The sequence below is a fragment of the Filicampus tigris genome, chromosome 2 (genome assembly GCF_054856515.1).
Source record: "Filicampus tigris isolate MCC_2025a chromosome 2, RoL_Ftig_1.0, whole genome shotgun sequence".
NCBI lineage: Eukaryota > Metazoa > Chordata > Actinopteri > Syngnathiformes > Syngnathidae > Filicampus > Filicampus tigris.
The window spans coordinates 15,037,205-15,050,982 of NC_141218.1; the positions used below are offsets into that span (position 1 = coordinate 15,037,205).

A 13,778-nucleotide genomic window follows, 5' to 3' on the forward strand; every position below is an offset into this window, starting at 1 on the left:
TCCCAGCTTGCCCCGTTCCATTACGTCAATTTATACGTATTGGGCAGCTCCCCGGATGCGGCTGTGATTGACTATACCAGGCAGAAGAGATCGCTAGCTAAGTGGCGGTAAGTGACAAAGTACTTAAAATGTCATCGTCAAAGTCTAGGTGAGCGTTTAAATCAAGTATGAGGGTGTGGTATATATTATATTATGACCGCGAGTGCTTTGTGGGTTATAAAAAGACGTTTTGGCCCAGTAGTGTGATATGAACTCATCAAGTTGTTTGCTAAGTGGCTAGCTTGCCAGCTATCGTACGCGCTAGTTCCTTAGCCTGATGCTATCCGCCAGTGGGGAACGCCTAGCTCGTACTTGACATGATCCGCGAGCGATAATAACCACAAGTTCACAGTCTGACTTTGGCTTCAGTGCTTTTCCGTTCTCTGCGTGTCCTTTTCTTCAGGCGTTATTATTTGGTGGATGCATAAATTTGCCCTCCGTTTTCACTGCTCTCCCCAAAATACGATGTTTAGCATATCTGGCCTTGGCTAGCCCGTTTGTGATCTGGGTCATTAATGCTTGACTGCTTTGCGTTGAAATATTGTAGGGTGGTTAGAGTAGAGTGTAGTATAATAAATTGAAAAATTGCAATTTGGACTCATCCAGACACCCTTGTTTGCGTTTAGGTGCTGCAGCCCAAGTGGTCGTTGGCAGGATGCAGACCATAAAATGTGTGGTGGTTGGCGATGGGGCAGTGGGGAAAACCTGCCTTCTCATCTCATACACCACCAATGCTTTCCCTGAAGAATACATTCCAACGGTGTTTGACAACTATAGCGCCCAGATGAGCGTGGACGGCCGCACCGTCAGCCTTAACTTGTGGGACACGGCCGGCCAGGAGGAGTACGACCGCCTACGTACTCTTTCCTACCCCCAGACCAACGTCTTCATCATCTGCTTCTCCATTGGCAGCCCCTCCTCCCACGCCAATGTTAGGCACAAGTGGCACCCCGAGGTGTCTCACCACTGCCCCAATGTGCCTATCCTGCTGGTGGGTACCAAGAGGGACCTGAGGGGCGATGTGGAAACGGTGAAGAAGCTGAAGGAGCAGGGTTTGGCTCCCACCACCCAGCAGCAGGGAAACGCCCTCGCCAAGCAAATCGGGGCCGTCAAGTACATGGAGTGTTCGGCGCTGCTGCAGGAAGGCGTCAGGGAGGTGTTCGCCGAGGCCGTGAGAGCAGTGTTGTACCCCGTCACAAAAAAGAACACCAAGAAATGCGTGCTTTTGTAATAACGCTTCCTGGATTTGGATTGTGGAGATCCACAGATGCGAACGATGGCTGCTTCCACGCCACCTCGAGCAGTTTGAAGACTTCTTTTCCAGCTCCTTCTTCATCCTCAGGAGGGCTTCATCCTTACGACGCCATCATCACCAAAGTGACTTTGACGAAACGGGGGCTAAAAAGTGGATCTTGTATTTTTCTTACATTTAAAATTTTGATATTTACCCGTTCTTCATGTTACACTTGTTCTAGATTTATAGCATCCCCGCTTTGCCTTTATAAACAAATGCTGATCGTGGTTGCCACAAGCCATAATGCCATCTAAACGAAGCTGCCCTGTTTGACTGGAGAGAAGAGATCTACTGTTGTATAGGGGGACAACTAGTGACTACCTCATACTCCAAACTTAGGTTGCATCTCGTGAGTCTCAAGCAACTGCTTTGTGACCCCGGCTATTATTTAGTTGGCATGTACAAGGGCCAGTTCCCGGCAGCACCAGTATCTGCCCATCTGCTCAGCGTGGCGAGCGGGAGGTGTCCAACCCTTCGCCCACGTATGGAAGAGGAGAAGCAGCTTTGTAAGACAAGCCCCTCTCTTTCAAAATCAACCAATTGGGTAGCTTGAAAGAAAGATTAAGCCAAACCGGCCCCGAAGCTGTCAAGATGGCTGACGGAAGAGGACGTCAGGTCGTAGCACAGCCCTCTTCCGTCTCGTCTCCTTTAGAAATGTGCCTAAGAATGACCATTGACCATTGGAATGAGATGGGTCTTTGACTCCATTTCCTTCATCAGTTTTCTCAGAATGTTCTGAACTCCTGTTTCGTTGGCAGCATTGATAGGTGTTGGCCAAGCACAGAAGTAGCTAGCTAGCTTCACATAGTTGACGGCATTTCAGTCTTGTTTAGACAGCAACAGCGCCTCTGCTGGTTACAGCCAAGTAGTGCACTCCATTTTGCCTTGCGATTGAATGGATTTCTTAATGCCTATCCCTATTCACAATCACAGAAACAATATTTTCTGATCATGTTGAATTTCCTCCTCAAATGTTTTTAAACTAACAAGTACCCAAAGTTGAAAATATTTTTTTGTAATCACTTTTGTTAATTGGATCCGAAAGGTCTTAGAAACCACACTTGCATCATGTCAGTGACTTTGCCACTTTTGCCTAAAATGCTAGCAGATGACTTCCGTGTATCCTGTTTTAACGGAATACAGTGGAGCCTGCAATGTTGAACAGTTTTGTTTTTGTGACAATGTTCCTATTTCAAAAAAAAAAAATCTCCCATTGGAATGAATGTAATTGACTTAATTTGTTCCAAAGTCAAGCTGTCACCGCCATCAAACCTTTATCAACTGTACAGGAATTGTTAAAGTAACATTTTAACATTCCTACTTGGGATGGGCGAGTACCAATACTATCGGTATCAGGCTGATACCAGCCTTATTTTAAGGTATCGGGTATGTGTGGAGGCTGCCGATACTAGCTACGATACCTAAGGCAAAACAAAATCTTACATTAAGGCCTCCTCAGCAGTAGTTGGTGTGGCGGTTTGACACGTTGCTGAATCGTCTGCATCAGAAGGAAAGGTCTCAAATGAAATTTCATGTCAAATGTCGCAGAGGTGTCTGAATTCTCGTACTGGTATCGGTCTGAAAAAAAGTTGTATAGAACATCCCTAATTCTTACGGTCATAAACTCAATGCCTGTTGAAGATCCATGACAGATAGATAATGGAAAGGAATTGTCTCGCGTAATTTTCGTGCTAGTCCTTAGCCGTCATTGTTTCAGCCACATGCTGTTCATGTTTGAGAAGATGCTGTTGATATTTAATTCTCATGCTTTACAGAGCAGAGTCAATATTTCCCAAACTTGCATTTCTGGTTTTGATTATCATCACATTGCCCCCCCCCCCCCCTTTTTTTTTTTTTTTTTTTTTGCTACCCTCATGTTAATTGTTCCACTTTTGGGCTGTTTGACTTTGCAGGTTCCACTGAATGTTAGGAGTATTGCATGTATTTCCTATCTTTAGATCATTTCGTTACTGAAAAAGGGCTATTGCTGCTGCTCTGTGCATTTTTCCAGCATGTTGCAGCATCCGTAATGTCATGATTGATGGCGGGAGCGTTTGTGTGGTCACTATGCCTTATCCAAACCAAAAGCCACAGTGGTGCTCCTTTGTCAGTTTGTCATTTGAGTGCCACGGAGCTCCCACCAAGCAATGACATTCATATTTGGTCATTGAAGCCTTACTTCCTGCCAGTAAGTACACTGCAGCGCTCTATAAAACAGCTGTAGAAGTGACATCTCAGTGCACCACAGCCACACTTTTTCTTTTCTTTTATTTTAACGCACTGTGGTTTATATCCCTCCATTAGTGGACATGGTGCAGCAATAACTGCATTGGTGGAAGGTGCCTTGACAGTTTTAAGATTTTTTTTTTTTTTTATTATTGGAGGAAATAAGCAGTTGCGTTTTTTTTAGCTTCAATAACTATTTGTTCAAACTGTGGAATTAAGAGTATTAAATTTGTTTGTTGTGACCTTAACCTACGCGCAATAACAGCGAAAGGCCTCATGTAAAATTGTGTTGAATGTAAGTGCACAATTAGACAAACTGTGGTCAGCCTCCCACCTTTTTTTTTTTTTTTAAAACATTTATATTTTGTATTCCCCTTTAACCAGATGTCCTGATTTCATTCAAATAATATGATGGAAGTGGAACATACACCTGTGGGCTCTCTTGTCTGCGTCCCAGAGCTGTATGCTAACGCGCGCGTGGTACTACGCTTTTACACTGGGAACTTGATTTGTAGAGATCTGTAATTGTTTTATATATAACAAAGCATATTTGTATAAATGAACTAACAGAGGATTTTAAATTATGCCAAATAAAATGGTGGTTCAAACCAACGTGGGTGTTGTCAGTACAGTACTGTACGAAAGTAAACGTGTAGCAACAAGAGGCAGTTACCATATGTGGCCACTAGATGTCCACAGCAGACATCTTGTCCAGCCCATGTGTTTCACTAAGGAGGCCATTCTTCAAAAACATTTTCCTCTGCCGTACATATGGAGTTAATGGCGTATTCCCAAATCGTTTCCAGCGCCATCGGTCATCTTAGCAGACACCCAACTGCTTCAATCAGTGGAGGGCGGGCACAGAATACTCAGTTAGCTGTTTACTTTGAAAAATCCCCTTGACCTTTGGGTGGTGGCTGTGTGAGATGACAGATGTGTTGCGCTCCACCTCAAGCTCATTAGAAGAGCGCTGGTGCAATATTCAGAACGCATTTCCGTTTCCAGGCAGCGCGCCTGCGTGCTTTACAACCACGACAGTGCAGATTGTGTGTTTAGACCTTTTGTTGGTGCCTGATGTATTGTTAGTGTGCAGTGGAAAGTGGCTCGCCAGGGCAGAGTGATGAACGCAGAAGATGAGACGGGATGAGCAGAGCTTGTTGTTTGCAATACGCTTAACTAAGGCAAGCGGCTTAAATGAGATGTGGGCCACTTGAGGTGATCCATTTCCAGGGTCGTGGACTGCACTAATGTACTTCTTTGTGTTTGCCATTCAGGGATACCTCCACCGTAAATGTTACACATGTACGTTTGCACTACAGCATGTGCTTGAATTTCAGTTTATGGCTTTGGAGTTCACTCCTTGGCACATACAAATAATAAATACTTTAATATGTTTGAAGTGTTGTTTGAATTTAGCAGGATGGCAGATTATTTTCAGGGCTCATGGTCATTTTAATGGAATTTCGCAGTACGTTTATCGCCTTACGTCTGCAGCTGGGGTACCCTTCCGCCGTCCGTCTATCAGAGAGATCCCCCCACCCGACCCTGCTGAGCGATATTTGAAACGAAAGACTCAGCAAATTCGTCTCTATTTAGGACCCAGAAGCCTTGGCTGTGGCCAACGGGAAACGGAAACTTCGCCGCGGCCATTGAACCCTCACAGTGAAAATGGGCGATAGACGGAAAAAATGGGCTTCCGACTGCTTAATCCAATTTTTCATTTTTTTTAAGGTTCCCTTTTTCGTTTATCGCCTACAAATTGGGCGTCCGGCATAGGCGGATGGACGGGTCGGTCCGTCACATAGGCGGAATCCTGAGCTTTCATTATTTTGGTTTATTGTTGGATGAATTAAACCTAGGCCAAAATGCACTCTTCTAAAAACATGTACAGTAGATGTGAAACATCTACACATGTCTGTTCGAATATCATTTTTGGTGATATAAAAATTAGACCAAGATAAGCCATTTCAAACCATTTTTCCACCATTAATGAGACGCATAACCTTTTCCGTTTTAGGCACATTACTTCAGCTGTTTATTTTTTACTCCCCCTCTTGAAAAGAATTGTTTAAAAATCAATTGAGTTGTAAAGGTTAAAGGTCACTTTAAGAGTGGAAAAAGTTTTGAGATGATTTATCTTGACCCCCTTTTTAATATCACACAAACCTGCCACTTGAACAGGGGTGTATAGACCTTTTATAGACAGCGTAGTCTTGGATTAGTAAATTAAGAAACTGGTTGATATGTACTTTAAAATAACGACAGGACATATTTTCCCTCAACCCGAATACTGACTGCATGTAAACATAGTCACTGTGTACTAAAGTTGAAGAAAATGTAGTGTAACATGACCTGGGACATGAAGATCGGGGTTCAAATCCCAGTCATGTAAAGTATTATTTTTAAACACAGCTACCTGTATCGTGATAACCAGGTAACACATTTCTTGGTAGCTTTAACCCATCACTATGGGCCGTTTTTACCCCTGGTTGGATCAACATCTTCACCCTATGTGCTGGGTATAAATAACCCAGCATTGGCGTGGTCCATTGCGGATCCAGCACTAGGTGAGCTATTTCACTCAATCGGGTTTACTTTTAACCCAGCAGTTTTAAGAGTGTACAATATCCATCCATCCATCAATTGTTTAATAAACAAAAGAAAATCTAATACAACACAATATCCATCTTCTATCCGGTTGTTAGTGTTTTATGGTCTTAAGTCATGTGGACAATTTGAGGAAGAAAAAAAAAAAAATCACCCCATAGAAGCATGCGGCCCGTGCTGTGTTTTTCCTGCACAAATGCCTTTTTGTGGTAAAACAGATACTGGTAAAGCTGACCAGTAAACATCGTTTCAATGAGGAGTGAGAAGAGACTTTGATCTCAACATTACCTTAATATCCTCCTTTCGTTCATTGCGACGGCCATGTTGATGTCAAAAGCTATTCCACATGTTCTCTTTTGTCTGTATGGATGAAAGAACACGAGCAGGATGGGGCTGCCGTCGGACTGGGAAAAGTCTCAAAACATATTCGAATCAAAAGTGTTCCAGTAGAAAGAGAGAAAATTAGATTTCAAAGCAACACAGAAGGGTGTGAAGGAAATTGGCTGCGCTTCAGCTGAGAGGAAGGTTGGGTAGAATAATTTGGGGCAAATATAGCGAAGGTTGCAGAATTCAGAGCATCGAAGATATGCTTCATATCTTTCCATATCTACACATGAGAGAGGGCGCGTTAGGTATATCATCGCTGTCCTGTGAAAAACACTTCCCTCCAATTTTGGAAACTTTTTAAATTTTCACATTAATGCGATGTCTGTAACGCGGAAACACCATTCGTGTAAAAATAAGAACATTTTAAAAAATGGAGATAAGTGTTTTTCACATGACAGCGACGATATGCACACTCACTTTTAAGCACTATCATTAAAGTGGACTGTTTAGCTTAATGCTAACAAACATTGCCAAGCACCATAGATGGGCTAACAAATAGCGTTGGCATTGCGGTGTTATAAAACTTTTAGCAACGGATATTTGTATTTATGCAGACACACAGGCATATGTCCTTTATCCTCTGCGAAGAATGACTCATATTACTGCAGAGGACTAACTTTAAGGCTTCTTCTGCGAGACAAACTTTTCCGCCCCTTTAGATTGTTGGACACTGCATATAAATGTGTTGTATTTTGTAATCATAGTCTGATTTGTGTGTTGTGCGCAGCCCGATGTTTGGAAATCTTTACCTTGCCTTTACGCATCACTAACGTAAGAGTGCCTCTGTGAAAAACAATCTCAGAGTCGGACGGGCTGATTGGATGTCGGCTCAGCGTTGATGCGCAATCTCTCTAAAGCCACAAGAGGCTGTTCAAACACTGCTATCGCCTGATTTGTCCCTCACCTCAGGGGGGGAGGATTTCAGCTCTGACCTTTGCAGAACCTCACTAAGGAAGTCAGAGAAAAGAAGGAAAGTTTCGGAAAACATACTACAGACGCTTAATTAGGTACATCCGATGCGCTGAAAAAATCTGTCTTGACCTAAAATGGAAGGTAATTCATACAACAATTATAATTAGTGTGGCTGTAGTCTGCTGTGGTGTACAACTGCACAGTGTCACACTAATTACAAAATAACAAAAGGTATTTACTAAAATTGTTCCTCCCTCACAGGTTGCTAAACAAGGTAATTAAAATATTACAAACACTGATATCAAAGTTGGCACAGGCCTGATTGTAAGATGCCTGTAAAAAAAATATTGTGACTAAGTATTATATGGTGTGGGGATTTGAAGAGTGATTTTTTTTTCTCACCGATCTGTTTGGAATATGGTCAGAGTTGACAACCGTGAATGTTAACCCTGTTCAATATTTACGATCAAATCAAATAGAGGAGCATCTGCTTATTTTCTGTTCGTAGCACTTATCTCCCATGCCATTCACAATAAAATGATAAAGAGAAGAGTTTTTTCAACTAGAATTACAGTATGATCAGTTAACTATGCATGGAATGGAATAGGAACTGCTTTGGAATGATGTCCAACCGTTGTAGACAAAAAAAAAATAAAAAAAATGTCACAATCTGTGTCAAAGAAAGCCCACAAATGCTACGGCTCTCCTGTTTTTCATCTCAACCGTCTTGATCTTTGAGCAGCAGATGTAACGGCTGTATTCACTTGGCTTGGAACGTTTGTGGTTGGAGCTCTATTTTTTTTTTTTCTCTATGGTCTATTTTCTTTCTGTTTTCACAAGCAGGCGCTCTCTTTTCTCCCTCTGAGCGCTGAAAGGCACATTTAAATCTCTCCACTTCGGTTTCGCTTGTCAGGGCTTTGTTGTTATAAAGGTTGGCGCTGTTATAGGGCGTGCAGGTGCTATAACCCGGTAAGGGAAAAGTCCTTGCATTCCAACCGTTAAACCAACTGTCTGTCTTAAGCCCACTGTGAAAGAGGGGCTTAGGATCAGTGTGTGCTTATGCATGCTTGTTTATGTCTGAGATGTTGATGGGCTGTGGCGAGGTCAGTCTGCGGTTGAGCCAGTGAATACGTCATCAGCGTAAAGAATGTTCCCCTTGGCCCATAGCGCATAAACCGCAAAAAAAAAAAAAAAAAAATCCATTCATTTGAATTTGATTCCACAGAGGAAGCAACGAATGTTAGAATGTTGTTGTCATCAACAGTTTGTCATTACTGTAAACTTTGTTTAATTAAAGTTGTAAAAATTAGCTTCATGTTGCACAAAAGAATCTTCTAACCTCATCTCTGTTCTTTGTATTAAAAAAATATATGTTCATTGTGTTTATCGAGGCATCCAAGCATGGGCAGATGGATCTTTTTTATTTATGTTCTCGTGAGAGAACTCTAGATACCATAAACCTTTAATTTATTCAAGGACCTTCTGTCTGACTTTGTTGAAGTTGTTCAGGCAGTAAGGTTGTAAAACAAACTGTTTAGAAGGGAAAAGTAGTATAGGGCAGTAAACGACCTAGTAGTGTATGTGCAACTAAGCCATGTCTGCCATCTAGTGGTGAATGGTGATATTACAACTTAAAACTACAGTCGATGCATATTGGCAGTAAGGTACACAGTAAATTGAGTGCATTTTACTCAAAAAAGACTAAATTTGGTCCCAGTCTAAACAGAGTAAAATTTACACTCTGAAGTGAATATATTCAGAGTAAATACAATGCAAGTAAAATTGACTCAAAACCTCTCCTTATCAAATTTACTTCAAATTTCTGAGTGAAAAAACTTTAATAGTTTTTTTTCAAGTAAATAGCTCTCCAAATGTTTTTCTGTGTAAACTTTACTCTGATTATTATTCTCTTCCACGTGTAAATTTGACTCTGTTTAGACAAGGACCAAATATAGTCTTTTTAGAGTAAAATGTACTCTACGAAATTTACTGTGTACCTGAGAATTTGTGGATTTCTCCCTCTTCCCCACCAATATTTTTTTCCCCGTTTTCTTATGGGATTTTTTCCCCCCGTTTATCCCGCGTGGAAATATTGAATATCTATCAGTGTTGTTTGAAGAATATTTGGGATTTGTAAACAACATTAAAAAAATCTTTCAAAAATGTGTTTGCTTGTGTATTTATATACAAAGTATTTATGTATTTTTGATTAATCGTGGGGCCACTCAGTGTGTGGTCGCAGATTGCCTCTTGCCCATCCCTGCACTGAAATTCACACTGACAATGTATTTTCCACACTCACCAGATACAACAGTATCAGCGATACTCCCAGTGACAACTGGGGAAAAGCATACGTTTGTAATGTATCATTACATAATGCATAATTAAAGAACATCTGCTGAAATATTGACTCAAAATTGGTCTGCTTTAAACTCAAGAGACCAAGATGTGCGAGCGATCTCATGGTGTACAAAAGCATGCAAACGTGCATGTCTGAGTGCTGTAATATCATTTGCTGTTTGCTTTCATAATATCCGAAAGACAGCTTCCTCTGTGACCATGGAAACTGCAAATTAGCCTGTTCAATTGCTACGCTAATTTACTGGCTGACATTCTGAAGAGAGGAGGTAGCAGGAAGAAGACGTGTATAAAAGGAAGAGATTTGTGTTTACAAGAAAGGAGTGGGTTTTATTTCACGGTGGAGTTATGGTTAATACTGTACATCTGACTCACAGTTCTGGGGTTATGGGTTTGAATCTTGGCTTGGGCCCTTTGCGGAAGAAAATAGATCGATGGAAAGATGCGTCATCCATCCTGCACCCCGGGTACAAACTACAACCTACGATGAGTTCTCCTAACTCTCCACTGAGCCCTATCAAGGCTCCAGTTTTCTCAATAAAGGAGACAATTCCTCCAGATGTGATATGTGCAGTTTAACAATCCGCCGTTATGCGCCCTCCATGGTTTCGTAGCAAGCTGTGTGCAGTAATTGGAGCTGCTTCCCCTTGGGGCAGCGCGCTAATCGCTAATAACCTCACCAGAACCGATGCAGCACCCAGCGGAGTGCGCCTGACCCCTGCATGCCTTCACCCCTTTGCGCCATAATGAAGGTCAAGATGAGTCACAAAAAACACACAATTGCAGAGGATAAATGTAATACCGCAGAACCTGTGAAGTCTGATGCCGCTGAAGTCCTAACAGGGGAATGTCCTCCATTTAGCAAGCTATTTTTTAAGCTAATTTGTTGTTTCTCTGTGTGTGTTAAAGTCGCAGTTGTTTCTAATTCTCTAACTACCATAAACTCTATGCTAATTTCCATTAGCCCATCTATGGCTTTTCCCATTATAGGTTAGCATCAAGTTAGCGGACTGAGTGGCATCAATAGAATCAGACTTTGTTTGTTTGGCTCGCTAAGCTAACAGACTTAGTGGCGTCAAGAGAATTAGAGTTTGTTAGTTGTGGTGGTTGACCATTTTGGGGCTGAAATATACAACAATCAATATTTTGGGGGTTTACGTGTCAGTTGTACAGTAAACTTCAACTGGGAGTGACAAGCAAACGTCTTGAAGCAAGTACTCTTTACTTCTTATTTGGAGAATTGTGCAAGCGATAGGTGCAAAGGAATATTTTCAAAAGTGTATTTTAGTGAATTTAAATGTATTTTTAAGCATGTGGGAGATGTAAAATCATATAAAAAACGTTCTCGCTCCATCACGGATCTTCACCAATAGCGGGCGAGTTAACTAGTGTTTCCCTACCCAAACTGTATATTCCAATTTTATGCCTAAATCTGGAATCCTGCAGGTTGGAATCTTGCAGTCCAATTTGAATTACAAATATGACGAGCTTTTCAAAATACTAAAATGCTACTTAAAATAATAGCTATAGAGTCAATATGGGGTTTATGACCTTGAGCCTAAACAGATGTATTAATATTTCCATTTGTTGAGTTTCAAGACAAAAACCAATTGGACATCCAAGTCCACTGTGTAATATAACAGGTTAGTTGGCATTTCTACATTAAGTCATTCTGCACACAGTGCCATGACATAAGGCCCTTTTATATAAAGGATAAATAACCTCACTAAAACGTAAATACAGTACATACTTCCACAGGACACCGCGATAAGCCCAGTATGAAATCATGCATGGAACACTAGTTCAGACACGTACACGCTGTTTGCGAATGCATCGCTGCACACAGAAGGAAGGTCAACTGCACATTTCTCGTCTGCGGCCCTCCAGACTTATTGCTTTTTCCCACGCTGTTTTCATTTCGCAGCTGAATCAAGAAGACAGCTCTGTCGACACCGGAAATAATGACATACATCAACATTTGCAAGGAACAAAGCAAAGAGATCAAACACAATCATGACATGAATGCTGCAGACATAGTATGGAACAATTGGATCTGCTCAGCTATCTAAGCCACCTTGGCTGCAAGGTAAATAAGACCGTTCAATCATCAGTTGACACTGTGCCTATAAAAGAGAGGGACAATCATCTATCGGACCTTTAACCTCAACTATCTGTGTGAGATATTACAAGTCAAGGGGAAGTCAACCCCAAAATTCAGCTTGAGCAAACAAGTGAGCCATGATTGGTTGTTACCTGAGCAACTGTGATGTCATTTTCAGTCGACAGTAAGTAACAAAATGGCCGCTCTCTGAGATGGCCAAAAATGGGTGCATTTTACTACTTAACTCATTTTCCACAAACACAATATCAATCAGAATGCCATGTTTAGACTAATGTGGCTGCACAGAACATATTCATACATACATATATATTGTAAAGAAAATTTTTGGTTTGACTTCCTCTTTAAACATACTATATGGATGGAAGCACGAGAACCAAGAGTTAATTTTAAAATTACAGTAAGACTTTCTTACAATCTGTTTTTAAAATAAAAATAATTATAATAAAATAATAATAATAATAAAAATCATTAAAAAAAACAATCAATCTCATATAGCTAGTTTTGGAAATGTGGGAGGAACCCGGGGGTACCCACAAGCACGGAGAAAACAATCCAGTCCCTGAGTCTAGAACTAGAATCACCATGTTTCCCTTCTCATATTATCTCAGTTTTTTTTGGCTCTTTTTTTAAAGTTGAAAAAAGTTGATTAGAGACAGGAAGATCAAATGTTCAGAATCTGTTTGGCATTGACTAAACAAGGTGTAGCAGGTCTATAATTGACCAGAAATGTTGTGTAGTGGGAAAAGGGCTGACTGCTGTCAAAGTATAGATTGTCCAGAGATAGCATTATTGACAAATTATCCTGCTGATAAACAAATGGACAGATCTCAGAGCTGACAATAGGACTTATTCAGCAGCTTCTTAAATCCAATGCATGCACTTTTCGCCTGTGTACACTGTTCATCATCATAGTGTATTCACACTTCCAAGATACTGTAGCAAACTGTCTACTTTGGGTTCGTATGACTGTGAATCAATTTAACCAAACACAGATCATGACAGAAATTAGCATAGGGTTTATGGTAATTACAAACAGTCATATAAGCATACGACTACAAAAAAGTCCACTAGCGTAATGCCAACATGGAATATGAAACGCCATTGATGAGGATAATTATAAACCTTCAAACAACTGTTAATCTAACACACACGGAGCAGCAACAGGTACAGAGTAGATAACAATATTCACAGGGAACAACTACACTCGTCAACAGCAAATTTTAATCATGTATTCCTAAATGTATTGTTGACGCTGATTTAAATAATGTTAATGTTAATGTTAACTTTTTAGATATTTTCATTTTTTTGGTTATAAGTTTGAACTATAAAAGCTTGCGGAATATGGATTTTACTATACCGTGTAATTTATAGCTAACACATTTCAGGAAAAAAAATCCACCAGTTGTTGAACCTAACCCTTAACTCATAAATATGAATAATATTTTACTATATTGAATATTGTTTTATTATTATTATTATTATTATTATGTACTAGAGAAAAATTCGAGGGCAGATTCAGAATCAGGACAAAACATTAAAGCGGAAGTCAACCCAAACATATATTTTTCAAGAAGATGTTTCCAGCAGGCCCACTAGTTGAAACAGAGCATTCTGATTAATTTAGCATTTGTAGCCATCTCTGGGGGCGGCCATTTTGTCTTCTGTCGACTGAAAATGACATCACACCTGCTGACAACGACCAATGTTTTCTGAATCTCAGCCGTGATTGGTCGTTGTGAGCAATTGTGAGTCATTTTCAGTCGACAGAAGACAAAATGGCCGCCCCCGGAGATGACTAAAAACGAGTGGATTAACACTTATTCCACAAACGCA

At 40.7% G+C, this 13,778-nt stretch overlaps 1 protein-coding gene across 1 annotated transcript; it reads left to right on the forward strand.

The window, feature by feature from the left end:
• Nucleotides 1-12: 12 nt before the first annotated feature.
• On the forward strand, nt 13-4,171 carry rhogd (ras homolog gene family, member Gd). Its single transcript, XM_086013539.1, has 2 exons — nt 13-107; nt 666-4,171. Exon 2 carries the CDS (start codon nt 695-697, stop codon nt 1,268-1,270), a length of 576 nt encoding a protein of 191 aa, XP_085869665.1. The 5' UTR covers nt 13-107; nt 666-694; the 3' UTR covers nt 1,271-4,171.
• Nucleotides 4,172-13,778: the final 9,607 nt, after the last annotated feature.

Coding starts and splice junctions, on each gene's coding strand:
- rhogd (XM_086013539.1), top strand. CDS start 695: ATGCAGACCATAAAATGTGTGGTGGTTGGCGATGGGGCAGTGGGGAAA.